The sequence below is a fragment of the Musca domestica genome, unplaced genomic scaffold (genome assembly GCF_030504385.1).
Source record: "Musca domestica strain aabys unplaced genomic scaffold, Musca_domestica.polishedcontigs.V.1.1 27, whole genome shotgun sequence".
NCBI lineage: Eukaryota > Metazoa > Arthropoda > Insecta > Diptera > Muscidae > Musca > Musca domestica.
This window is the reverse complement of record NW_026712286.1, coordinates 1,687,756-1,712,405: the sequence shown is the minus strand read 5'-3', so window position 1 is coordinate 1,712,405 and position 24,650 is coordinate 1,687,756. Positions and strand designations below refer to the sequence as shown.

Below are 24,650 nucleotides of genomic sequence, written 5' to 3'. Positions count from 1 at the left end.
ATGTACTAAATTGAGCGGATCCATTGCATATAAGACGAATGAAATCGCCTCTCAAATTAAGTTGATTTCATTTGACGTATAGGCAATGCAATTGACAGTTGAATTCCAATGGATAAAAATATAAAAATTATTTAAATAAATAGTTTCAAAGCTACAGAAATACCGCTCTGAGGTTATGTTCGCTTCCTATATGAATTATTCGAGATTATATGCAATAAGGTGTTTTCATTTATTTCACATTTTCCTCATTTTTAAAGAATCTACAATGTTTTTGCAACATTTTACTGAGACCCCATTCCACAACTATACCATTAAAACAGTCAAGACAACTGAGCTCATGTTCTACCTATATTGTATCTGATACGTAGGTGTCCAAACAGTTGAACAAATATTATAAAAAACTATGATTGCAATTGTATTTGCTTCTTAATTTTTTCGGATGTAAGGCATTGTGTTTTGTGTAAACCCTCAAATAAGGTAATATACTAAGTTTAATTGCTAAATAGAAATAGCATGATTGACAATTGATATGCTGATATTAAAGGATTTCCTTAAAATTAGTTATTATTAATATTTCTCCGTTCCTTTAATTATTGTTTCAAGCATTTACCTAAGGACAATTTTCGCATTTTACTCTTTTAATAGTTTTAACACTTAAAAAAACTACAGCAACAATGTTTTATTTATCAGGATTTCGCAACTAGATGACACAAAACGTGTAATGTAAATGCTACTTCAACGCATTAGAATATACGTCATACGTCAACGTTTTCCACTAGATACGCGCCTTGTTATTTCCTCTGAATACAACACTGCAAATGCGACACAAAACAAGTGTCAAAATTTTCTAGAAGATTCACGAGAGGAAAAGAGACACAAAAATCCAAAGTCAGAGTAATCAGTTGAAAAGAAAACGACGTGAGAAACACTAGCTTTTAAAGGTAACCTAGCGAGGAGGAAAAAAACGTTTAAATCACACAGAAAAGAAATAAAAATTTGCAAACTAACAAGCGAGTCGAAAAACTAATAAACCAACGTGTAGCAAAGAACAGATAAAGAACTACAGATAAAAGTTAAACCAAACGCCACTCACTGTACCATACCATACCGTCTAAAGAGCAAAGATTCTCCAAAGCGAAAAACGTATGTATGTACTTTCGTACTACATAATTCAATGTTTTAAGTTTTTGATGAATGGAGGACAGTTGGATTTGCATAAAAAGTTTCCATGTGCCATATGAATCAGTGATAAAATATTGAATTATTTGAGAAATATTAACATTTTGTCGAACATTCTGGATTTATTATTTAATTTTTCTTCTTTCGTTGGACTCATTGAGTGACGTGTTTGTTCTAGTTTTAGTTTTGTGAAAGAATAATATGTGTAAAAGGTCCAAGTGCTAAACTGAAAAGTGTATATCATTTTTTCCATTGCAGATAAATTCTGGAAGTTTGTTTTGGTGGTCTGAAATTACACAGAGCTGCCCAACAGTTTTTTAACTTTATAGAAGAACAAAAACACACAGTAACAAAAAAGAAAAATGTCTGTGATTGGTATTGATTTTGGTAGCGAGTCGTGCTATGTCGCCGCCGCCAAGGCTGGCGGTATTGAGACTCTTGCCAATGACTACAGCTTAAGAGCAACACCGTAAGTATTGACAATGATTCTTGACTTGTTATTACAAAAAATGATTAAGCATTACAAGTGGCGAAAAGTGAGGTTAGTTTTATTTTTTTTCTTTTCTCCCATTCAATTCTTTTTCTTCTTCTCAAAGTGTGCCTTCTGTTTGTTCGCTCTCTCACTCTCTTGGTTGTGGACAACGGAAAATTTGTCAAAAGACTAAGTCAATTTTCGATAAAACGTGAGGAGGTCAGTTGTCCTTGCAAATAAACAAACTGAACTAGAGAAACCAATGTCTGAATAAACATCGCTGCATTAAGGGGAGTCATAACTGCTATTGCTAGGAAACATTCCAGAAACATGTGTATTTTTCTGGAAGATATTGATTTTTTTCTTTGTCCCTTTTATAAGGGCACTCAGCTGTTACGGCTTAACGTTGGTAGAATCACCCTCAAATATCAACACTCGATCATATGTTTTGGACGACATCTTCAACCAGCATGGGGGTTATGTGTAGATATGTTGCTATGTGCTGAACGGGCGAATGATATGTAAGCCGGCTTTTCAATGTCGTTTCAAATGTGTGTGTGTGTTCGTTTGCGTTTTAAGAAGATCTTGCCGCCGTTTACGCGATGTTTGTATGATTTTTGTGTAGCATGGCCATTTATGGATAAAATATTGTTCAGATGTGCATCAGTGATTGCGGCGGAATGCATTTTTGTCCAAATGATGTCATAGCAATTGATTGAAGTCCATTGGCACCACATACACACACGCACACGCCATTCATTCCATTTAGTTTGATGACAATACTTTAACCACCAACCATCGAGCATTTGGTTCCCCCATGTTACCACCATTTGAAGGTGTTTTTTTTTTCTAATTTAATTTCTTCCCAATACATTTCGTTTGATTGTTTATTTGAAAACATTTCCATAGCATGTGTGGGTGGTTGGTATTTTCGTTCGAATGGCCAAAAGCTGCGTCATTTTGATAATCAAAAAAGTAGGTATCCCAAAAATCATATACAACCACACAACCAGGCATACGTTTACTCACACACGCACACACATGCAACACCCCATTTGGCCATCAAAAAAAAAGTGTAGTCACCAACCGGTAAATGGTGAGAAACAAACAATCCATTTCTAGAAACACTAAAAAAAAACAAGCCATACTAGAGATTTGTAATGCCCTAAATTGAATTTAATTAACACCTTTAAGAGCCAACATTGGTGTTTATCTGGTCACTTTTTCCTATCCAAAAGGAATTAAAGTATCGATTTTTATATAAGATAATAAATCCCATGAGACTTAGATTATGACTCAATGGTCATTAGCTACCGTCTTGAGATAAGTAGCATTATCCATTATCATCTGCAATGACGTCACTTGTTTGCTTCTCGATTCCTCTCTCACTAGACCGGACTTAAGAGCAACTAAACTTAATCACTTGGTATTTAATTTTAGATCATGTGTGGCTTTCGATGGCAAAAAACGTATCATTGGTGTTGCTGCCAAAAATCAGCAAGTCACAAATATGAAAAACACAGTTAGTGGCTTCAAACAATTGCTGGGTCGGAAATTCAACGATCCCCATGTGCAACGTGAACTTAACAGCATTCCAACAAAAGTTACCAGCTTGCCCGATGGTAGCATCGGTTATCATGTCAACTATTTGGATCAAGAGCAGACCTTTACTCCCGAACAGTTGACTGCCATGTTATTTACCAAATTGAAGGAAACTTCCACCCATGCTTTGGGAACACAGGTATGTTTTCAAAAGCCCGCACTTTTCTTTAGCAGCTAATATCGTATGGTGTTTTTTTTCGTTTAGGTAAATGACTGCGTTATTACTTGCCCTGTGTACTTCACCAATGCTGAGCGCAAGGCTTTACTCGATGCTGCCCAAATCACTGGCCTTAACGTTCTACGCCTAATGAATGAGACCACAGCAACAGCCTTGTCATATGGTTTCTACAAGCAGGACTTGCCCGAGGACAAACCTCGTAATGTTATCTTTGTGGACTGCGGCCATGCCTCACTGCAGGTCAGTGCATGTGCCTTTACCAAAGGCAAACTCAAGATGCTGGCCAGCACCTGGGATTATATTGGAGGCCGTGACTTTAACACCGTTTTGGCCGACCACTTTGCCAAGGAGTTCCAGGACCGCTACAAGATAAATGCCAAGACAAACGCTCGTTGTTGGCTGCGTCTGATTACCGAGGTCGAGAAATTGAAGAAACAAATGTCGGCCAACAGCACCAAATTGCCATTGAACATCGAATGCTTCATGGAGGACGTAGATGTTTCGTCAAGCATGCAGCGTTCGGAGATGGAAGAATTGTGTGCTCCATTGTTCCAACGTGTGGAGAAAACTTTCAAAAAACTGTTGGCAGATTCCAAGTTAACACTGGAGGACATCCACTCAGTGGAAATTGTTGGCGGTAGCTCACGTATTCCCGCCATTAAGCAGTTGATTGAGAGTGTATTTGGTAAATCGGCCAGTACCACATTGAATCAGGACGAGTCGGTGTCCCGGGGTGCAGCCTTGCAATGCGCCATCATGTCACCCGCTGTTCGTGTTCGTGAATTCGGTGTTACCGACATTCAGAATTATCCCGTTATGGTTACTTGGGAAGGCGATGGCTCAGTATCTGGTGGTGGCATTGAAGTGTTCCCTGTTTTCCATGCAGCACCATTCAGCCGTCTTTTGACCTTGAACCGCAAAGAACCCTTCACCATGACAGTTCAGTATTCACAATCTATTCCTTATCCAGATCCCGTTATTGGCCGCTGGACCATTAAAGATGTCAAGCCCAATGACAAGGGAGAATATGCCGAGGTTAAGGTCAAAGTAAGAATCAACCATCATGGTATTGTATTGATCTCCAGTGCTTCGTTGGTCGACAAGAAAGAAGCCGAAGAGCCACCAACTCCAGAGCCCGCAGCTAATGCTGAGCAGCCAGCAGGAGGAGAACAACAGCAACAAAACAATGGTGGTGAACCCATGGATGTGCAGACAGAGGTAAGTCATCGATCGCACTAGACGCGACGCTATTGTTTCTTCCTCATCAAATCATTAAACAAACATCTGTAGTGGTATTTCGTCCCAGTCTAAGTGTTCAATGTTGCGAGCAAAAGTTCTGTTTTTGAGTTTTTCAATCACCTTTTAGTTTACCTCAAATGTAGTTCAACGTCTAGCACATTTAAGTTCTAACCAATTTGTAGATTAATTTTACTAACTCTCCAAATCAGTTATCATTTCTTTGACTTTCATATACTTTCGTTCTGCTGTCCTTGAAGCGATCACATTTTTATATGAAACAAGTCTATGTTTAGGGTATTTCAACGTTAGCTTAAGATAAAACGTAATATATAAACAAAGATAATCTTAGATTAGTAATAATCCGAAAGAATACACCCTTAGCGTTTGTTAACTTATACTTCATAATATTTATTCTCTTTCGAGGCAATTTGCTACCTCATTATTAAACATCTAACGTTGAAATTCCCTTGGACTAGAACCATTTATGCATACTTAAGTTCTGTACCGTTTTTCTTCTCTGCTATTTCACACCTTCATAATAAGCAATGTCAATTTCCTTTCAATAAAAAAAAAAAAATAAGAAAAGGAAAGTAGGTTAAATTTTTGAAATACGAAATTGATTTTTGTGTTTTTTGTTGTCTTCTTGGTTTCGTTCTTACCACCAATACCACCACCACATCTCCTCGTCATCATTGTCTGACGATAATGGTCCATTACCACACAAACTGTCGCGTAGGCTTGTAATGACAATGAGGACGATAGTACAAATACTGCCTCATCACCTGGAGGACAAGGGTGGGCTCAACGGGTCAAGGGCTGGTTTACTCCGGTACGTTTCGTATACGCTAAAGCTTTTGTTTACTATTTAACAATTAAGTTTTTCCTTACACACACTCTACTTCCAAACAAAACAAAATAAAAGAAAAGACAAGAAATTGGAAATTTGCTGAAAAACAAATACACAGACCGAACATTGGCATTCGTCATACTGCTGCATGCATGCTGCCGAATGAATGAATGTCAATGGCAGATGGCTACTACTTCTTTAAAGAAAGACACTAAAGAAGAAAACAGCTCACAAGCCTACCCTTGAGTACTCTCCTTGTCAATAATAAAAACAAAACAGAATCAATGAATAGTACACTTGAAATACGTATGTTTAAGTTTGTCCAACACCCATTCAAATATGTATGTTTAAACACACAATAAAGACGCCCTTCACTCCTCCCCTGCTTTGGAATTATGCACACTCTTCCTTTTGCCTCCAAAGTGTTTTACTAGCCCAAAATGTTCCTTCCCAAATCTAATACTCAGGGTTTTAGGATAGGCTTCTGTTGTTGGTTCAATGCTAATTTAAGATTAACCATCTACAAATTTCCTCTTTCTACTTTTTTCTTGCTTTCTTCCGGAATCTGAATTCGCTTGGTTTCTCATTTGGTTGACTTTTGTGTGTTTCAGGGTGCCGATAAGAAGAAGAAAACCACCAAATTGATTGAGCTGCCCATGGATGTGCACACACACGGCTTTTTGCCCAACGAATTGAGTAACTTGATTCAACAAGAGGCTAAGATGGTGTCCAATGACGCCAAGGAAACCGAACGTATTGACGCCAAAAACGCTTTGGAAGAGTTCGTTTACGATATGCGTAACAAGCTCCAGGTAAATATAACGGTTTGTCATTCGATGCATTTCACTTACTTAATTGAGGTTTGTCTGTTTTAGGGTGGTCCCTTGGAACGCTATGTAGTCGATGCTGAACGTGACGCTATCTGTGCTCAATTGAATGAACTGGAAAATTGGTTGTACGAAGACGGTGAAGATTGTGACCGTGACACCTACGTTAACAAGCTCAAGGCCTTACACAACCAAACAAACCCGATCAAGGATCGTGCCAGTGACTACGAACTCTGCCCCGGTGTATTTTCGGAATTGAAGAATGCCATCAACCATGCTCATGCTGCTGTAAACGAATTTAAGAAGGGTTCACCCAAATACGACCATTTGACTGAGACCGAATTCATCAACATCGCCGAACATGCTGAAAAGGCCCAGAAGTGGTTGGACAGTAACATGGCCAAATTTGCTGAATCGCCCAGAACAGCCAACAGTCCCGTCAAGGTGGCCGACATTCGTCACGAAGTACAGACCCTCAACACCTGCGTAAATTCAGTAATTAATCGTCCCAAGCCCAAGCCAGCTGCCAAACCTGCACCACCCAAAGACAATGCAGGCGAACAGCAACACAACGGCGAGAATGCGGACAACAAGGCCGAGGGTGATAAGACAGCGCACACCAACAGCGTGCCAGAAGATTCAACGATGGATGTGGAATAGGGTCGTCGGCAGCGTAGCAGCAGGAACGCCGTTTAGATGTAGAGAATTTATAAGACAAGAAGCAGCACACAGACGTTTGTTTTTAGAGCAAAATATAAAACAAATTATTGAATTGCTTTTTAATAAAAAGCAGACCGATCACACACTTTACTCTCCTCCTATATTCCTCTAAATCAAATAAATCTACACATGCCCTCGCGCCTCCTCCTCCCCCTCCCTTTCATTCATATCCCCGCCCTCTTAGTCTCTTCACTATCTATCGTAATGTCCTTCTTCATACTTTTTCCAATGTCATACATAATTAAATAAAACGTAAATAAACAACAATTTCTTAGCTATACAAGAAAAACAAAAAACAAACAAACAACTCCCCCCCAAAATTATTTATATTTATGATGATTGAATTAACTAACTCGAAAATAGTTTTGGTAGTTTAGTAAGAACCTATCTTTACTCTTCTCGCTTAATTACTCTTGATTTGGACGATATTTGTAAAATTTAAACATATTGAAGCCGCCTAATCACTTCTAAGTGACTCAAGTTTCAATATTTACTATTAATGTACATGTGGGAGAGATGTTGGTTACTTATTTATTGGCACTCCATTTGTAATCAGAGTTCAGATGCATTTAAAATTCCAGTAAAAAAAAAAGAAAAACAACAAATTGTGCTTATTTTCAGTCAAACGAAGGATCTTATTATAAAATAATTATCCTACTTATCTACTTTTCTCTCTTAACCGCCTTTAGGTACGATTGATGTGTCTTGATACAAGTTGACTTTCTTATTTCGTACATGTGCAGTGTGTGTGCGTGTGTACTTATTAGGAATGAGTTTAGCCAAAAATTAACAGCAACAATATTCAATGTATTTCCTTAAATTTAAAAAAAAAGATAAATTTTCCATATATGTTACATTATTACAACATATACATTTCAAAATATCCTTGTACACACAATACAACACATACAGATACTGAAAAAGATATGAACTAAAATAAAACCACACTTTTATTTGGGAAAATAATATAAAACGAAATATATTCAAAATCATACACAGTAAATCCGTTGTTGGTGTTTTTATTTGCGCGCCTGGTTGAAGGCAGGGAAATTTTGCAATGTGGTTGGGTTGGAATGTGACTACTAAGTGGTGTTCTGACTACCACGTGTTGAAAAGAACGATTTTAGAGGTAAACAAAAAATTAAATTTTAATTTATTTTGTATGTGATAAGATCTATTGATATACTCTTGTTTTTAACCGACCGTAGAGTGCGGTATCTCTGTTATCAATGTTTTATCTACTGTTTGTTCATAATCGGAACTTCACACACAGGAAACTACTGGAAAATCAAATTGTAGCCACGACAACGGGGTTTGCGAGGTGGGACGAAAAACCACAAATTTGTATTTGACAAAAGTCTTGCATTCTACTTTCGCACATTCGAAAACATTTCGCTGATAATGAATTGATTTTTTTGTAATTTAGCTGCACTAAATTGAATAGTTTAAACCAACAAAATATGAAATGTTAAGAGTTGACCCTTAATTGTTTCTATCCAAATTTACTTTTTTTTACCCTCTACCTTGGAGGGTATATTAACTTTGTCATTCCGTCTGTAACATCCCTAAATATTCGTCGTAGACCCCATAAAGTATATATATATTCACATTCAGCATAAAATTCAAAGTCGAATTAACGATGACCGTCTGTATGTCTGTTTGTTGAAATCACGATACAGCCCACAATATTTGTCGTAGAGCGTCAAAATTTAGCAGAACAATTTGTATTGTGTTTAGGATTGAAAATGAGATATATCGGTCCACGTTTTGGTATAGTCCCCATATGACGGTACCTCCCGATATTCGGTATTTTGATGATTTTTGCCACATTTCTTCGCGGATTTGTCTAAAAATTGGTATTTGTGGGCCCTAATGGGTTCTAGCTCCGGTGGCGAAACATTGTATGTAAGCCCCATATAGCGGTACCTCCCGATATTCTGTATTTTGATGACGTTTGGCACATTTTTTCACGGATTTGTCTAAAAATTGGTATTTGTTGGTCATAATGGGTTCTAATGTTTCCATTACCCTAAGGTGGAGGATATTAAAGGTTCGACCCGGCCGAACTTAATGTTTTTTTACTTGTTATTAATATTATATGTTTCAGTTCCACCAAATTTTGTTCTATATCGGATGCGAGAATTTGGCCCAGAATTCTGTCACCAAATAGGTTTGGTTTAAGGATGCACAGCTACACGAATTCGGCAACTGCTTCATTTGGAGATCTTTGGCCCATGGTTGTTATCCTATGAAGAAATGATTTATAGATTTATAGAGGGAAATGTAGCTCGGAGGTTGGATGGTGGTGGATGGTATGCCTTTGGCAAACTTTGTAAAGAATGATGGCATAGATGCCATGAGATGCACTGAGAAGAACGTTAGAGTTTCTATCTCCAACCTGTCTATGTCTTTTTGTTGCAGAATATGGGACATCTGCAAAGTAGATGTTCAATCGTCTCTACCTCTCTTTCGTCTTCACATAGGAACACTGTTGTTCCATCTTGAGGTCAGGTATCAGATGACCAACCACCATTATTTTTTGATCAGACGTGTACTAAATGGTAGAAGATTCTTCTCTGGTTCTTCTCCTGAAGATTATCGCCTAAATAGCCTTAGATACTCTACAACCGGTTTCCAAGTGGCATCTTCTTCGATGAGAGATATTTTAAAGCAGTTGGCATAATAGGTTATTGGTGGTTTAAATGAAGTGACCGATGAATTTCGGCTCTGCTTTGGCTTAGAATTTTCTACCCTTCCCAAATTGATAATTATTGTTATATTAAAGAATCGTGTTCGTTTGTCAATTTTCTTGCTAGGTTGTTACGCCTTAAGCTGTTCCATCTTTCTGGAGCTGTTGCATAAGTTACATTGGAACAGAGCCGTTATTTTAAATTGTTACATCGCCTATGGTTTGATTAATTACCGATCTAAAAAATCTGAGTAAACGAATGGCATTAACATTTCATAACTTTTATTTGTGTAGTCGAGAATATTAAACCCAATGACCGATCGATCGATCGGCCACTCCACAACCAGTTCCACCAGTTTGCGACCGACGACATGACATTTAACCCTTTGGGTAAAAGAAAGAACATTTTTGGCCATTAGAAAAAAAAAAGAAATGCCGAAGAACGATTATTAATTATAATTGCTAATTTGTTTTTGGTCTTTTCTTTCAGAAAAAAAAAAATAGTTTCGTTTTGCAAAATGGTTAGCTGTTGTTGTTGTTGGTGTCTGATGGTGTTCTTTGTTGGAGCTATGGAGAAAAGATAAACGCTGTCTTGTTTGACCTAAATGCAAAGAAGTTGTTTTGGGGCCCGGGGGCAACAACTATCGAACAATATAGCAAACCAATTTAAATAAATATGCTGGTCTTTTGACCAGTCATCGGAGGTTTCTTTCTTCGATTTGGTTCTGATATTCGAACAGTTGTAGGTTGTGATTGATACACAACACACTGGAAATTCTTAAACGTGGACCAAAATGCGGATTACTTATTTGATTCTATTAATCCTGATCGTTGGGGTTGTGGCGAGTGCCGCCCAACAACAGAATAAAAAAAGGAAAGCTGGCGTCACCCAGGCTAGACAGCAGAAACAGAAGAAACCCATTAATCGCATAAATGAGAATAAAAAACCCGCCGGAATGCGAAACAAGAAAGTAAAGCCCGTGCAAAAGAAAAACAAAAAGGTCTTTGTTAACCACATTATACCGGGCCTGGGTGCTGTACGTGGCCGCACTGTGAAAACCGAGTGGACTGGTCAAGATATGATTCAATTCTTTGATATTCCATATGCCACGGGTTCAAGTGGAGCTTTGAGATTCAGGCCAGCCAAGCCAATGCAACCATGGTCCGGTACATTGAAGGCAGAGAGGCCTTTTGGCGGCTGCCCTGCCTTGGATGATGAGGCCGATTACAATGCATTGTTGGAGAAAAATGTTGAAGTCGAGGATTGTCTGCGTTTAACCATTACTACCAAATCTGTAAGTAGTCCTGCACATTTTTAAATTTTGTTTTCTTAAATTTGCCTTCTTCATTGGTCTTCAGTTCAAATCAATTGCTCCCGTCATGGTGTACATTCATGGTGACTTTTTGTATGATGGCAATACATTGGATGCCCCACCCGGCTATTTGTTGGAAGAGGACATTGTTTTGGTAACTGTGCGTTATCGTTTGGGACCTTTTGGTTTCTTGTCCACCATGTCTGATGATATTCCCGGCAACGCTGCTGTCTCTGATGTCATATTGGCCTTGAAATGGATACAGAATCACATTGCCTCCTTTGGCGGTGACCCCGATCGAATTACCTTGTTTGGGCAAGCCGGTGGTGCTGCTTTAATCAATGTTTTAACCATGAGTCCAGCGGTATGTTCGACGACTTGTAATGCGGACAAAGATAGATGTTTAATTTTGTTTACTTTAGGTTCCAGAAGGATTATTCCATCGTGTCATTTATCAATCCGGTTCAAGTTTGTCGCCTGCTTTTATAACCGACAATCCTTTGCCAGCAGCTAAGGATATTGCCAGGATTGCCGGTTGCAAAAATGTCAATAAAATTGAGTCATTAAACAAATGTTTACGCCATCTGAATACCACTGAATTGTTGGAAGCTTTTAGCGTTCATGGTGCTTCGAAGGCGGGTCAAGGTGTTGGCTCCAGCGGGGCCGCACAATTTGTGGTTGGAGGTCCCTCCGGCATTTTGCCCCAATTCCCGGCTAAGCTTTTGACTTCAGGAAATTTCAAGGCCTATCCAACCATGGCTGGCACACCCAAACATGCTGGCACCTATATCATGAAGGGTATGCAAACAAAGGTTTGTGGCTATTTCGTAACTTGCTAAAGGGGTTTTGGGTTTTTCTAGACATTTTCATTGATAGCTTCAATGAGACCATCGTTGATGATCAATTCAATGCCACGGACTACATTAAGACCATTATTTCTGAGACCAATGGACCCGACAGCAGTGGAGCCTGGCTGAAATATGCATTGGAGGAAGTGTTTTCCACCAGACAATTGAAGAATGGTTCTCTTTATCGTTTGACCCCTGGTTTGATTGATGTAAGCAATGAAGGGAGAAGATATTTTGAGTATTTTTAATAATGATTGTTGTGTTTTAGTTATGTAGTACCATTGCCTTCAAGAACCCCGTGCTCTTGGCTGCCCAAGGTAATGCCCGCAAATTGCCCAACAGCACCTTCATATATTCCTTTGATTATGAGGGTGAATTCAATCGTTATGGCACCATTGATGATCAAACCGAGCTGCCTTTTGAATTGGGTGTATCGCTTACCGATGAAAACCTTTATCTATTCCCCTGGCCTCGCTATGCCACTGTGAATTCAAATCGCGATTTGAAAATTGCCTTGCGCATGGTTAAGTTGTGGACTTCATTTGCGGCCACGGGTAAACCTTCGGCCCCTCATATGCCAGAGTGGCCTCCAATGACCGGTGATGCTGGTCCATATATTAAGTTGGGCAAGACCGTGGCCATTGGCAGCAGCTATATTGATGAATTCACGGCCGCCGTTAGGGAATACAAAATGGGCTATAACATTGTCAACGATGATTTCTTTGATTTCATCAATGAACTGAACCGGGAAGAACATGAAGACGATATGGAAGAGGGCGATGAGGAGGATGAAGATGGCGATGAGTCACATGGCGAAGCTCGTGGTGGAAATATTGTATTGATTGCCCATAGAACTAAATTTTAAATAGAGAAATGTGTAATAATTTAAAAGTAAATAAAAGACAATGACGTATTACAAAATGATACAAAAAAAATATAAAATAAAAATTATGAGATTTCTTGTTGTTGGTGGCTTGTGTTGTTATGAGAAATTCAGAAAACCCCGTAGGGTAGGAATGTTTTGGAATGTTTTTCGTGTAAAAAGGAAGGTATTGCGGGATTTATTTTCTTGTATAATTTTTTTTGTGAAATGGGCCTTAAAGATATTTAAAATATGCGAGTTTGAAATAGAATATTTATAACCTTAAGACATTGTTTGCAAATATGCGTGGCAGAGGTCAAATTAGAAAGTTTGTGATGATCTGGCTATGGAAAGAAATGTCATTGATTTCCTTAAAAAAAACTATACCAACTGTCCATAAATTGAGCAATAAATATAAATCTAAATTAGAACAAACTCCAAGGGGCAAATATTTCGTATTCATATTTGGAAGCGTATGAATCAGACGTTTTCAATTTTTTTTCGTCCATAATGTATGCTTTCTTTAGTATGTCACGCTTAAGAGTACCAGATTTAGTGTGTCATATTTAAGAGTGTCTGCAATATTCATGAATTGATTAAAGATTCGAAATTCAATATTAAATATTATTCGGGTTCCTGAGAGATATACATATGCATGGGTTTTTTTCTGAGGCAAAAGTTGAAAAATAGCGGTAGCTGTGTTATTTTTTTTCGTTTTGGGTATTTACATATGTTTGGATGTCTGTATGTACCTTTTAAAATTTAAAATAAAAATTGAAATTCTTTTACATTCTCAGCCACAAAGTGTGTGTATGTTAACTCCAGAAAATTCCGATGGGGAAGATGGGGTTTGTTGAACGTTGTTTTTATGCCAAAAATAAATAAATATTTAAATATATACGCACTTTCAGACGCAGTTCCTCTCAAACTCAAAGAAAATAATGTACGATGTGAGGAAGTCTTGAATTTACATAATTTTGAAACCGAAAGTGTTTTGGGGCGGAGTTTTTTCAGCGCAAACATGATTGAAATGCTGGCAAATATGCCCGCCACCAGTCACATCTGTTGCTCCATTGCTGTCTGCTGTGATGTATTGACCCCTTGGACTGGAGACGTAGACGAAATCAATACAAATTAAGATGATGAGATTATTAAAGCTTTCACTTATTTGAAACCGAACTAATCACCCCGCCGTACAAATTAAATGGAACTTTTTCCACTGTTGTCGGCGGCGATTAAATCATTAGATAAGTTCTGGAGGGGTTTTCTTTTCGAATGAAATCGAAATTGATGCACAGATAACAATGGAAAGCATAATTTAAGCTTGTTATTAGCAGTAAAAGTGAGGGTATTTATGCTCCACTTCAATTCAAAGGTGGCTGTCATCATTGTGACGATGATCTCAAGACAAAGCAACTAACTGCGCTTAGCGATTCGTCAAATTTATTTATGCTAATGATGTTGGCGTAAAAAGATTAAAGCAGATGGTATTGTTCTCATGTTTTGGCAGCGACGGCAGCACTGACCCATAGATAACAAGCGACGACCCACCGATGGATGGACAAGCAGATAGTTTAGCCGAATGTGTGTTTTTTCTCTTGTTTTTTTTTTTGCTTCTTTATTTTACGCATTCTTTCACTTTCGGGTCGGCAAAATTTCTTAATTTCTATCGCACACGGCGGAGATTTGCAAAATGTTGTAAAAATATTAGCTGATTGCTTTGGCCAGCGCTGCCATGGGTGAAATTTGCATTATGGCCAAAACGAAATCTCATCAAATATGTTAAAATCGGTAAAATGGAGTTCTGTCGAATGGAGTGAAATCAGTCTTCTTAGATATTCGGATTAAAACGGTTGACTTGTGGCGCGAAGTGCAAAAATACAACCAGAGCGGATAGACGGAGAACAAAAATAAAATGTTGGACAAATTAAGAAGCCTGATTACAGTGCTCCTATTGCTGGCAGTTTTAATGAGGTATTCGGAAGGAGCTTCCGAGGAGGAGACCGAAGATATTATTATTGAACTGCCCAGTTTGGGTAAAATACAGGGCAAGGTTGTTGAAACCGCTTGGACCCAAAGAGAGGTTGTGCAGTTTGTGGATGTACGTTATGCTGAGTCACCTTCGGGAAAGCACAGATTTAAGGTAGGTATTGGGTTTTTGAAAACAACTAAAAGAGAGAGTGTAATATTTGTTCTACCTCCTTTTAGGCCCCTCGTCCTGTGGAACCCTGGGAGGATGTTATGGATGCCACAGCTGCAAAAATTGGCTGCCCCTCCATTGTGGCATTGGAATCGTTACGCAAATTGGATGACTTCATTGACATTGAGGATTGCCTGACCATGACCATTACCACTCCCAATGTGAATGGCAGTTATCCGGTTTTAGTTTACATACATGGAGAGTATTTCTTTGAGGGCAGCAACTCCGAAGCACCACCCGATTATCTCTTGGAAAAGGATATTGTGTTGGTGGCTCCACAATATCGTTTGGGACCATTTGGTTTCTTGTCCACCAAGACGGAAGAAATTCCCGGCAATGCCGGAGTTTTGGATATATTTTTAGCTTTGCAGTATATCAAGTATTTCATTAAATACTTTGGCGGTGATCCTGATAAGGTTACAGTGGCCGGCCAAGTGGGTGGTGCAGCCATTGCCCATCTTTTGACACTATCACCAAGGGTAAATAATTTTTTAAATTTTATTTAATTTTATATTTATGTGTTCTCTTTTTACCTTTGCAGGTGGAAAAGGGCCTCTTCCATCAGGTTATATATCACTCCGGTTCAGCTCTAATGCCCATTTTCATTGAGGACAATCCCCGTAAATTTGCCCAAGAAATTGCCGGAAAGGGTGATTGCACGTTGGCGACTGTGGGAGATTTGAACAGATGTTTAATGGATATGTCACCCATGGAACTATTGGAGGCATTTATGGATCATGGTGTAAGTAAAGAAAGTGATTGGGTAATTTAAATGATACACGGGTTTATTGAACTCAAATTATTTTTGTTTTTTTTTTGAGAGGTTGTTGAGAGGACACCCTTTTCCTCATCTCTCTCACTTAACACTGAAAATTGCGGTAATTTAAACTGTCTGATGTGAAAAGCTGTTTTGAATGGAATTCTTTGATATGTCTCTCTCTTTCTCTCTCACGAATAAATGTGATATTTTGATATTCATGAGTGATTTGAAGAACTGTTTTTGCAAGACGATACGAAAGTGAAAGCAAAAGCAAAAGAAAACAGCCATTCCAAAAAAAGTTGTTCATATTTTTGATTTTTTTGTTGAAAATTTGAAAAACAGATTTGGATCTGTGTTTTAAGTTCGCATTCGTCATGCTAAACATTTGCTTTGGATATATTTTGTATTTTAGATTGAAAAATCTGATTTAGGTGTGGGCCACACTGGCGGTATCCAGTTTACAATTGGTGGACCAAGTAATGTTTTACCCGAACATCCTTATGATCTGATGCTGAAGAGTAATTTTTCGTATCCAGCCATGGGTGGTTGTCCTAAAAACGCTGGGTCGAAGACAGTAAATGGTAGGTGGCTGTAGTTTTTTTTGGTAATGAACTAAAATTACTTTCTAATTTTTGATTTTCTTTGTTTCTTTTTTTCAGAAATTGTTGAAAACGATTTTGAGGGTAAAATACCCGATGATACCTACACCAGTTTTGATTATATTGATCATGTGATACGACAAGCTGTGGGCACGGATAAAACAATGCTCTTGACCAGTTTTATTACACATGATTTCTTTAATCGCCGGCTAATGGAGAATGGTACCTTTGCCACACTGATACCGAGACTTATAGATGTAAGTATGGATTTTTTACGGATTATCGAAATATTAATACATACATTATTTATTTTTAGGTGGCTGGAACCTTGTTACACAAATTACCTGTTTTATTGGCCCTGAACATGAACAACAAACATGTGCCGGAGAATACTTTCCTGTACTCCTTCGATTATGCAGGAGAATTTAATCGCTATCGTGATATGGATGAGGAACACAACATGCAAAGTCCTTTCAAGGCTGGTGTATCGTTGACCGATGAAGCTTTGTACCTCTTCCCATACCCAGAACATGTGCGCAATCTCAGTCCTCCCGATGTGGCTATGGCCAAGCGTATGGTAGATTTGTGGACCTCATTTGTAATCGATGGCCATCCCTTGGGTAGCCATCGCAGTGGTTATTGGCCTCCCATGACCACTTTGTACGGGCCCTATGCCAAGCTGGATGAAACTTTGACAATAGCTGGAAATTATTTCAAAGAATTTTCGGCCACCACAATGGATGAGGAACAGGGTCACAGCTTGATTAGAGAAGTGTATTACTTGCGGAGGAATCATTCGCGCAAACACACAAGGCGAACTACGAAAGTGAATCCTCGACGAAGATTTACCATAAATCGTCATCGACTTTTGAATGGCTCCAGCCGTAATGCCAATATTTCCGCCATCCATGTGGGCAAATTTGTAACCAAAAATAGTATAGTACGAAGGCATCCTAGTAGAAATAAGGTTATTTATAGACATTAAGAAGTGAAACAAAATGTTGGAAAAATTAAAAAAAAAAATGGAGTTTGTTTTTATGCAAAAGTATTAGGTGGGATTAATCCAGTATTTGGTAAAAATTACAACAACCAATATTGATAACCCAGTATTTTGTAGAAAATATTACAAAATCTCGATAACCAAAAAGTAAAGTTGAGTAAATGAGATTTTGAAAAAGCTTACTGGAAAAATTTGCTCAGTAAAAATTGTCCAGTAACATCAGCTGATTAAAAAAAACCTTTTTTGTGATCGGTGTAAACATTTTTATAAATTTCAGGAAATAAATTACATAATTTGATTATTTTTCAGGAATATTTTCAGAGAAAATTCTCTCAGTACAAGTTATTGAATAATGTTTCCTAGAAAGTTTATCGAACACACCTATTCTTGAATGCTGTTTCAAAGGTTTAAGTTCAAACTCCTGAACAATGGAGGTTAAAGCTTTTGTAGTGCAAATCAATGTAGCGATCAATAATAGGCTAGATATTCTCGAATATTTACGAGCACAAACAGTAGACAAAACAAATAAGTTGTGTCCTACTGACCCCAATTTGCTGAGTATCGTTCCGTTTATTTGCCATTATTTATATTCCTATTATTATTAATGATTTGTGTGGGCGATTCATTTGCATATGAAATGATATGCGCTGGTGTGTTGTTGAAAGATTCTATCACCGGTTTGTTAGACACAGTGGCAGACCTCAGAAGTAATGGGTTTGTCTGGTTACCCAGACATTTGGAAGAATTGTTGCGGGAAGTCATCTGTTAAAGAAAACGATTTGAGAGAGAAGTTTGGATAGTTCTTTCACTGAGAGTTATAATTTTTCCTCTGCGACAATCAATCACCTGTTTTTATTCAGTTGGTGTTTTATTTTGGTGAAAGCAATGTGGAATACATTTTCATCCAGAAAATTGAAAACCAAATTGTTTTGATTTGTTTGGAGAACAAAATAGAAGTTATTCTGATTTTTGGCTCATTTTTTAATTTTTAACAAAATTTGAACTTTTTGGACGATTTGTCTCTTTTTGTGACAGACAAATTACTTTGTTTTGACAAATCAGCTGATTGATTGTGATGTGTATCTGGGCAAGACATTTTAAATAATTTTTATTTTAAAAAACGCAAGCCCGATGGTATTCTTTTTCATTTCATTTTATTTTTTTATTCCTTATTTCTTTTATTTGCGTAAAAATTGCTTTTTTTTGATAAATCAGCTGATTACTTGCAAGTTTTTGAAGGAATTCCGTCTGTTTAATTTCCCCTAGTTTTCTTGCAAAAGAGAATAAAACTACCTCACTCTCTCAGATAGAAGTTGCTGGACAAATCCTGCAGGAAAAGCAACCAGACAGACATATTAGGTGTGTCTGGTGACTTTTCCAGCAGGAATTGTCCAGCAACTTCTTTCTGAGAGAGTAAGGTAGTTTTATTCTCTTTTGCAAGGAAAATGCGAAAAGTAAACAGACGGTATTCCTGCAGAAGCTTGCAACTAATCAGCTGATTTGTCAAAACAAACCAATTTGTCCCCATAAGGAGAATTAAAACAAAGGAAGCAATACTAATTTTACAAGTTTTTTAAATAAAAATGTTGGAAATAGTCTTTTATTTTCATATTACATATTAATATTTACTTTTTTCACATTTTTTTACGTTGTTCTCAAATTGAAACTAAACAAACAATAGAAAACATCTGATTGAATGTCGATGAATGAGAAGACTCAAACTCTCACTGAAAGAACTGTCAAAATTTCTCTCTCCAACCGCTCTCTTTTGCAGAACTTTCGGGTTAACAGACGACTTCCAGTAACAATTTGTAACAATTGTTACAAATTTTAGAGTAACCAGACACACCTATTGTTGTTTGTTTACTTTTTACAGAGAATTAATTTGCCTTACTCTCGGAGAAAGTAGTTGCTGCACTATTCTTGCATGAAAAAATGTAATCAGACAGACCTATTCATATTATTTTCCATTCGGAGGAAACTCTCTTCTCCCATTATAACGGTTCCCCTTTAATTCGATTTTACAGTTATAGATGCGAATGGTAGACAATCTCCCTAAATCACATGGAATCTGAGATTTGCATTTCCGTTTAAGTATAATTTGCATGTTTTTTTTTAAATAAATTAATTATATAAATAAATTAATAAAATTGAATTGATCATAAACCCTCTTCTAATCACCATTTCAATTCTGTCATCGTACACCAAGAATAACAACAGCATCATCGCTAGCGTTAATAAGGAAGCATTTATTGTATGGGTCTAGTCTCGCACAGCTAAGTAGGTGAAGCTGATAAGAAATAGAAATTCTGCGATCACCTCAACAGATGTAAAGAGCGGAATACATACATATTTAATTCTTCTTCATTTTATTTGTTATTATTACTCAGTATTTTATTAATAAATTTCATTTGACAAAAAACAACAAATCAAGTTTTTTTTTGCTAAACAACTAATGCGGTTGATGTAACTATTTTTAGATGAACGACATGAAGGCTCCGGCAATTAGGTTACTGGTGATTCGCCGGGTAATTGGAATAATGTGGATTGGTGGCACCAGGCTGTGGCTGTGGCTGTAGCTGCGACTGCTGATAGCTACGATAATTATATGGACGAGAATTGTAACGATTTGGATATTGCTGATAATTTGGATACTGGTAGTTGGGGTAGGTGGGCGGACGTTGTTGATAGTTGTATGGCTGGTATGGCCGTGGTGTGGTTGTAGTGGTAGTCGTTGTGGTCGTAGTAGATGTTGTAGTGGTCGTAGTTGTCGTTGTGGTGAAATATTCTGGATATAGATTGGGTACTGGAATACCATCGCCGAAATGATGATCCAATTCCAAGTTCCCAGCTTTGGTATTGGTGAATCGCAAAAATGGGCCATATTCCGTACTAACATTGGGCCATATGGATTGGGCATAAACCGGCATACCATATTGCGCAAAGCTAACCCACATGCGTACCAGCGAACTCGACACTGATTTGTCCGATGGATTCAATTGGCTAACCTCTTCGGGATAGGGGAAGAGATAAATGTTGTCATCACTCAGAGTGGCATCGATCTCAAAAGGCAAAGGGTTGCGTAAGTGGCCGAAACGATGATACTGACCACGATAATCAAAGCAATACAAATAGGTGGAGACATTCTTTGAGGTATAGCGTATGCTATCTATGACAGGAGCACGGTACAGGATCAAGTTGACCAACTGAAAAAGTTCAAGAGAAAAAATTAAAGTTTGAAAAATTCTTAAGAGATCGGAGTTTTCAGCTCACCTCCAATAGTTTCTGTACCAATCCCTGGATGGTGGGATTGCGTATATCTTCCGGTGAAAAGATATGCATGAGGGCCCAATTCTTCCACAATTGATAGTGGCGGGGCTGGACGGTATGTTTCAGTACCACATTAATGTAATCGGAAATATTGCGGGAACGCAGATCCACCAACTGATCATAGAAACGGGTCATAATAAAGGCACCTGCATCTTTGGTCACGCCCACCAGAGTTGGGTAGGTGTTATTTTTAACCATGGAGGCAGGATGTTGGGGCAAGTAGCCCAATTTATCACCAACAATCAATTTGAAGGCACCAGCAAATGCCAGGCCACGCGGTTCGTTGCTTTCCTGCAAGAAATTCAAAAAAACAGAGAACCTTGTAAGAGTCGAATCCAAATAGTATGATTAACGGAAGAGAACAAGGACGTTTGTTCTCTTCCGTTTAAAATAAGAAGATGATTTATACATTCTCCTCCCACCAAATTCCCTCTCTCTCCCTTTCTCTTTTTCAACTTACAAAATATCTCTTGAAAAAGGTCAACAGATCTGTGGTCTTCATGCTCTCGAAACAGGCAACATATCCCTCAGTAGTACGGCTGGGTGGGCAACGTGCAAAGTGGGCAAAACTACGCAGAGTACTGGTGGGCTGTTCATCCAGGAAGTATGGATTCAAGGCTGTGCCAGATTGCAATATCAATTTATGGAATAATCCTTGGGCCTGGAGGAGAAATCAAAAATAAAAATTATCTCTTCACATTCTCATAAAATGCTTTTCATTCTCTCTTTCCTACCTTTCCGCTCAAGCTCAGAGCATGAATGAGAGTTGCTCCACCTGCCTGACCCATGAGCGTAATTTGATCAGGATTACCATTGAAGTAGCGTATATATTGTTGAACCCATTCCAAAGACTTTTGGATATCCGATAATGCCACATTGCCGGGCATATCCTCGGTTAGTGTGGACAAATAGCCGAATGGAGCCAGACGATAATTGATATTCACCAACACCACATCATGTTCCAAAAAGTAGTCGGGTTGTCCCTCTTCCGCACTGCCATCGAACAACATTTCACCGTGAACAAATACCAGCACAGGATAGGAACCAGATTTCTAAAAAAGCAGAATGATGGAAAATTAGGAAATTTCCTGCAAACCATTTTGAAGCACTTACAGCTGGCGTGTAAATATTTAAGGTAAGGCAATCATCAATGTTTTCGCCTCGCTCCTCCTTCTCAGTGATAACGGGTAGATCAGGAAACTGTGGACAGTTTGCGGGCTCCTGGGTGGCATCAATGCTGGCATAAGGATTCAGTTCTACAGGGCTGGCTTCCTAAGGAGATAAAAGTCCAAAATCAAGGAAAGTTTTCACCTCTAGTGGCGAACAACATACCTGGAATCGACCAATGCCAGGTCTCACAGTGGCATATTTTAAACCTAAATAGGCATTGATGGGTCTATTTTTAATAGTTTTGAAATCACGAATACCCTGGACAGCACCCAACCGTGGCACGTTTACAATGTGGGCATCCCTGTTACTACTGCTCTGATAGGGAACACGATCACGAGTGGAGGCATACGATGGCTCCGCATTAGTAGGTGGTGGATTATGGGATCTCTGGCCAGTTGATGGCAATGGTCGGGCCTGTTGGTAGAATGGATATTGTGGATGTTCATATGGTCTGAGTTGTGGAGGCTGTGGTGGTGGGATTATAGTTCTAGGATCCACAGGACGTTCTTCGTGTTCTCTCTGATCGTAGTTATTTTCCTGTGGTCTGGGATATGGAGTTATAATTCTAGGATCCACCGGACGTTCTTCGCGTTCTCTCGGATCGTAGTTATTTTCCTGTTGTCTGGGTTGTGGAGGTGATGGGGCAAAAGTTCTGGGATCCACAGGACGTTCCTCGCGTTCTCTTGGCACATAGTTATTTTCCTGTGGTCTGGGTTGTGAGGGAAGTGATGGTGGGGTTATAATCCTAGGATCCACAGGACGTTCCTCGCGTTCACTCGGCTCATAGTTATCTTCCTGTTTCGCCTGCATATTTTCTTCAAATGACGAGGAAACATGAGGTGAATAGGGTTGTGATGGATTTTCAGGATATTCGGGTCTCGAATGCATATTTCCATCATCGGTTCGGGAAACATGTTGAGGATAGGGATATTCGTCACTCGAGCGCATGTTATCTTCTTGGCTGCCGGAAACATGGGGAGTTATGTGGTGTGGTTGAGGATGTTCGTCTCTCGCGTTCATGTTTCTATCATGGTAATCCGAAACATGTGGAGTAATGAGCCGTGGCTGAGGATCTTCTTCCTGTGAAATCGAGTGCCTGGGATCCAAATATTCTTCTCTTGACGGCATGTTTCTGTGGTCAGGAAATGAAACATGGGGAGTTATTGGTCTTGGTGCTGGATTCTCTGGTTCTCGCTCGTACATATTTCTGTGCTCAGTGTTCGAAACATGTGGAGTGATAATATGTGGTTCAGGATTCTCTTCTTTGTGGCGATTATCACTATCGTGAAGATCAGGAAGTGGTGGTGATATTATGCGTGGTTCTGGATATTCCTCTCTGGTATCATAAGGATCTCTCTCGCCCTGCGAATAGTCGTCTGCATAACGATCTGCATGGGAACCAGGGGAGCGATAACCATAATTAGCTCGCGGATCCAAAGGATGATGATAATCGTATCTATCCTCTTCTTCGTAGTCGGAAAAATCATCATTCCCGCCATAGTGATGTTGGGCGCCACATTGGTGCCAAAGGAAACTGCCAATAAATAGACATTGCAGCAGCAACAGCTTAAATTTTCCACTTTTCCGATTCATGTTGCTTTCAAACGACGAAACAAATGAAACTAAATCCCAGCTCACTGTAGAGCTGATTAGCAAAGCTAATCTTCACTACAGTTCTGCCGTTGTCGTCGTTGTTCATCATCGATTCTGGGTTGCAATCGACGTCCAGCCGCAGTGCTTCAGTTTCTACTTATCATTTGTTTTACGAATGGGAAAGCAGCAATAGCTGCTGCTGCCACTGCCACTGCAGCCCTTCTAAGGTTATCGCCTTTGTGCTGTTTAAGAATTGATATGACTGAAGTCATGATGCTTCGATGCCGAGCATTAAATACTAAAAATGAAACTGCGATCCATCGATGTTTTTCTTTTTTTTATCAATATTTCCGTGGGGGAAGAAGACCTGAACCAGAATAGAGATTACCAAAGTAAATTAAATAATCTATGTTTAAATATGAATAACAATGAATGTTTAAGAGGCAATACGGAAATATCATCGGATTCATAAAAATAAACAAATGCAAGTACAGACAGACAATTGATTAGAATTCTAAGTAAGCCATGATAAAGAATTATGTGGTGCCATGGTGTGAGAGTCCAAAAGAGTGATCTAAATGTTAAATGACTTATTCATACAAAATAATGCATTTGCTTACATGGGGAATAGAATATCGTCTATATAGTAATGTGAAATGAGGTTCCAAAACGGAATCAGAATTAAATGTCTTTAAAGATTATCAATAGTATAGAAATTTATTTCTTTTGAATATTTATTTTCTTAATTTTTAAGAAGACTCCCAAAAATATGATAACATTTTCAAAAGATATAATGTCTTGCATGGTTTTCCATTATATACAGGGTGAGATGAAAAAACTGCAATCCACTTCAGACTGCTGTCATTTCTAAGCCACTCGTCCGACAGCTGTTAAAATTATTCCAGAGACAGCTCATTATATTGTTTACAAGCGTACAAAAGCATTTTGGTGAGAATTGTTCAGAAAAAAAGTTATTCGTGATGGAATTCAAGCGTGATAGTTTGATTTCTTTATATTTGGCTGAAAAACCTCAAGTGGCTATCGTTAGAGCACTCCAGCATTTAAATGTGAATAAATCTTTTGTGTCTCGTACCATCGCTCATTACCGGGATACTAGTAGTGTAGCCCGGCGTCAAGGAAGTGGACGAAAGAAAACAGCAACATCAGCAAAAATGGTTCGAAAATTAAAGAAGCGCCTTGAGCGAAATCCTTGTCGCAGTGG

The 24,650-nt window shown here is 38.5% G+C and overlaps 4 protein-coding genes across 7 annotated transcripts; 3 read left to right on the top strand and 1 right to left on the bottom strand.

Moving 5' to 3' along the window:
* Nucleotides 1-841: 841 nt before the first annotated feature.
* On the top strand, nucleotides 842-7,371 carry LOC101887487 (heat shock 70 kDa protein 4). 4 transcript variants are annotated; one of them, XM_005177100.4, is made up of 7 exons: nucleotides 842-941; nucleotides 1,438-1,648; nucleotides 3,092-3,392; nucleotides 3,459-4,649; nucleotides 5,407-5,499; nucleotides 6,129-6,329; nucleotides 6,393-7,371. In XM_005177100.4, the coding sequence occupies exons 2-7, from the start codon at nucleotides 1,542-1,544 to the stop codon at nucleotides 7,002-7,004; spliced, it is 2,505 nt and encodes an 834-aa protein (XP_005177157.1). In that variant the 5' UTR covers nucleotides 842-941; nucleotides 1,438-1,541; the 3' UTR covers nucleotides 7,005-7,371. The 4 variants fall into 4 exon arrangements, with proteins under 4 accessions (XP_005177157.1, XP_005177155.1, XP_005177156.1 ...); XM_005177098.4 differs by having other exon boundaries at nucleotides 899-1,143; XM_005177099.4 differs by having other exon boundaries at nucleotides 899-1,147.
* A 2,066-nt stretch (nucleotides 7,372-9,437) lies between these two features.
* On the top strand, nucleotides 9,438-12,830 carry LOC105262574 (glutactin). Its single transcript, XM_011298123.3, has 5 exons — nucleotides 9,438-11,048; nucleotides 11,113-11,430; nucleotides 11,489-11,864; nucleotides 11,927-12,123; nucleotides 12,183-12,830. The coding sequence occupies exons 1-5, from the start codon at nucleotides 10,548-10,550 to the stop codon at nucleotides 12,777-12,779; spliced, it is 1,989 nt and encodes a 662-aa protein (XP_011296425.1). The 5' UTR covers nucleotides 9,438-10,547; the 3' UTR covers nucleotides 12,780-12,830.
* Nucleotides 12,831-13,954: 1,124 nt separating this feature from the next.
* On the top strand, nucleotides 13,955-17,349 carry LOC101887322 (glutactin). Its single transcript, XM_011298124.3, has 6 exons — nucleotides 13,955-14,919; nucleotides 14,985-15,455; nucleotides 15,518-15,718; nucleotides 16,149-16,317; nucleotides 16,396-16,592; nucleotides 16,652-17,349. Exons 1-6 carry the CDS (start codon nucleotides 14,692-14,694, stop codon nucleotides 17,318-17,320), a joined length of 1,935 nt encoding a protein of 644 aa, XP_011296426.1. The 5' UTR covers nucleotides 13,955-14,691; the 3' UTR covers nucleotides 17,321-17,349.
* A 2,215-nt stretch (nucleotides 17,350-19,564) lies between these two features.
* LOC101887997 (glutactin) lies at nucleotides 19,565-23,701 on the bottom strand. Its single transcript, XM_005177102.4, has 6 exons — nucleotides 21,998-23,701; nucleotides 21,779-21,937; nucleotides 21,400-21,717; nucleotides 21,126-21,326; nucleotides 20,609-20,956; nucleotides 19,565-20,541 (listed from the first exon to the last, which is right to left on the bottom strand). The coding sequence occupies exons 1-6, from the start codon at nucleotides 23,426-23,428 to the stop codon at nucleotides 19,846-19,848; spliced, it is 3,153 nt and encodes a 1,050-aa protein (XP_005177159.1). The 5' UTR covers nucleotides 23,429-23,701; the 3' UTR covers nucleotides 19,565-19,845.
* Between the last annotated feature and the right edge of the window lie 949 nt (nucleotides 23,702-24,650).

Bases quoted from the DNA above. Each gene is read 5' to 3' on its own strand.
- LOC101887997 (XM_005177102.4), bottom strand. From the start codon at position 23,428: ATGAATCGGAAAAGTGGAAAATTTAAGCTGTTGCTGCTGCAATGTCTA. The intron at 21,938-21,997 runs GTATGTTGTTCG...TTATCTCCTTAG, and splicing joins CTGGCATTGGTCGATTCCAG to GAAGCCAGCCCTGTAGAACT. The intron at 21,327-21,399 runs GTAGGAAAGAGA...TTTCTCCTCCAG, and splicing joins CTCTGAGCTTGAGCGGAAAG to GCCCAAGGATTATTCCATAA.
- LOC101887322 (XM_011298124.3), top strand. From the start codon at position 14,692: ATGTTGGACAAATTAAGAAGCCTGATTACAGTGCTCCTATTGCTGGCA. The intron at 15,719-16,148 runs GTAAGTAAAGAA...TTTGTATTTTAG, and splicing joins AGGCATTTATGGATCATGGT to ATTGAAAAATCTGATTTAGG. The intron at 16,318-16,395 runs GTAGGTGGCTGT...TCTTTTTTTCAG, and splicing joins TGGGTCGAAGACAGTAAATG to AAATTGTTGAAAACGATTTT.
- LOC101887487 (XM_005177100.4), top strand. From the start codon at position 1,542: ATGTCTGTGATTGGTATTGATTTTGGTAGCGAGTCGTGCTATGTCGCC. The intron at 4,650-5,406 runs GTAAGTCATCGA...ACTGTCGCGTAG, and splicing joins CCATGGATGTGCAGACAGAG to GCTTGTAATGACAATGAGGA. The intron at 5,500-6,128 runs GTACGTTTCGTA...TGTGTGTTTCAG, and splicing joins TCAAGGGCTGGTTTACTCCG to GGTGCCGATAAGAAGAAGAA.
- LOC105262574 (XM_011298123.3), top strand. From the start codon at position 10,548: ATGCGGATTACTTATTTGATTCTATTAATCCTGATCGTTGGGGTTGTG. The intron at 11,865-11,926 runs GTATGCAAACAA...GGGTTTTTCTAG, and splicing joins TGGCACCTATATCATGAAGG to ACATTTTCATTGATAGCTTC. The intron at 12,124-12,182 runs GTAAGCAATGAA...GTTGTGTTTTAG, and splicing joins TGACCCCTGGTTTGATTGAT to TTATGTAGTACCATTGCCTT.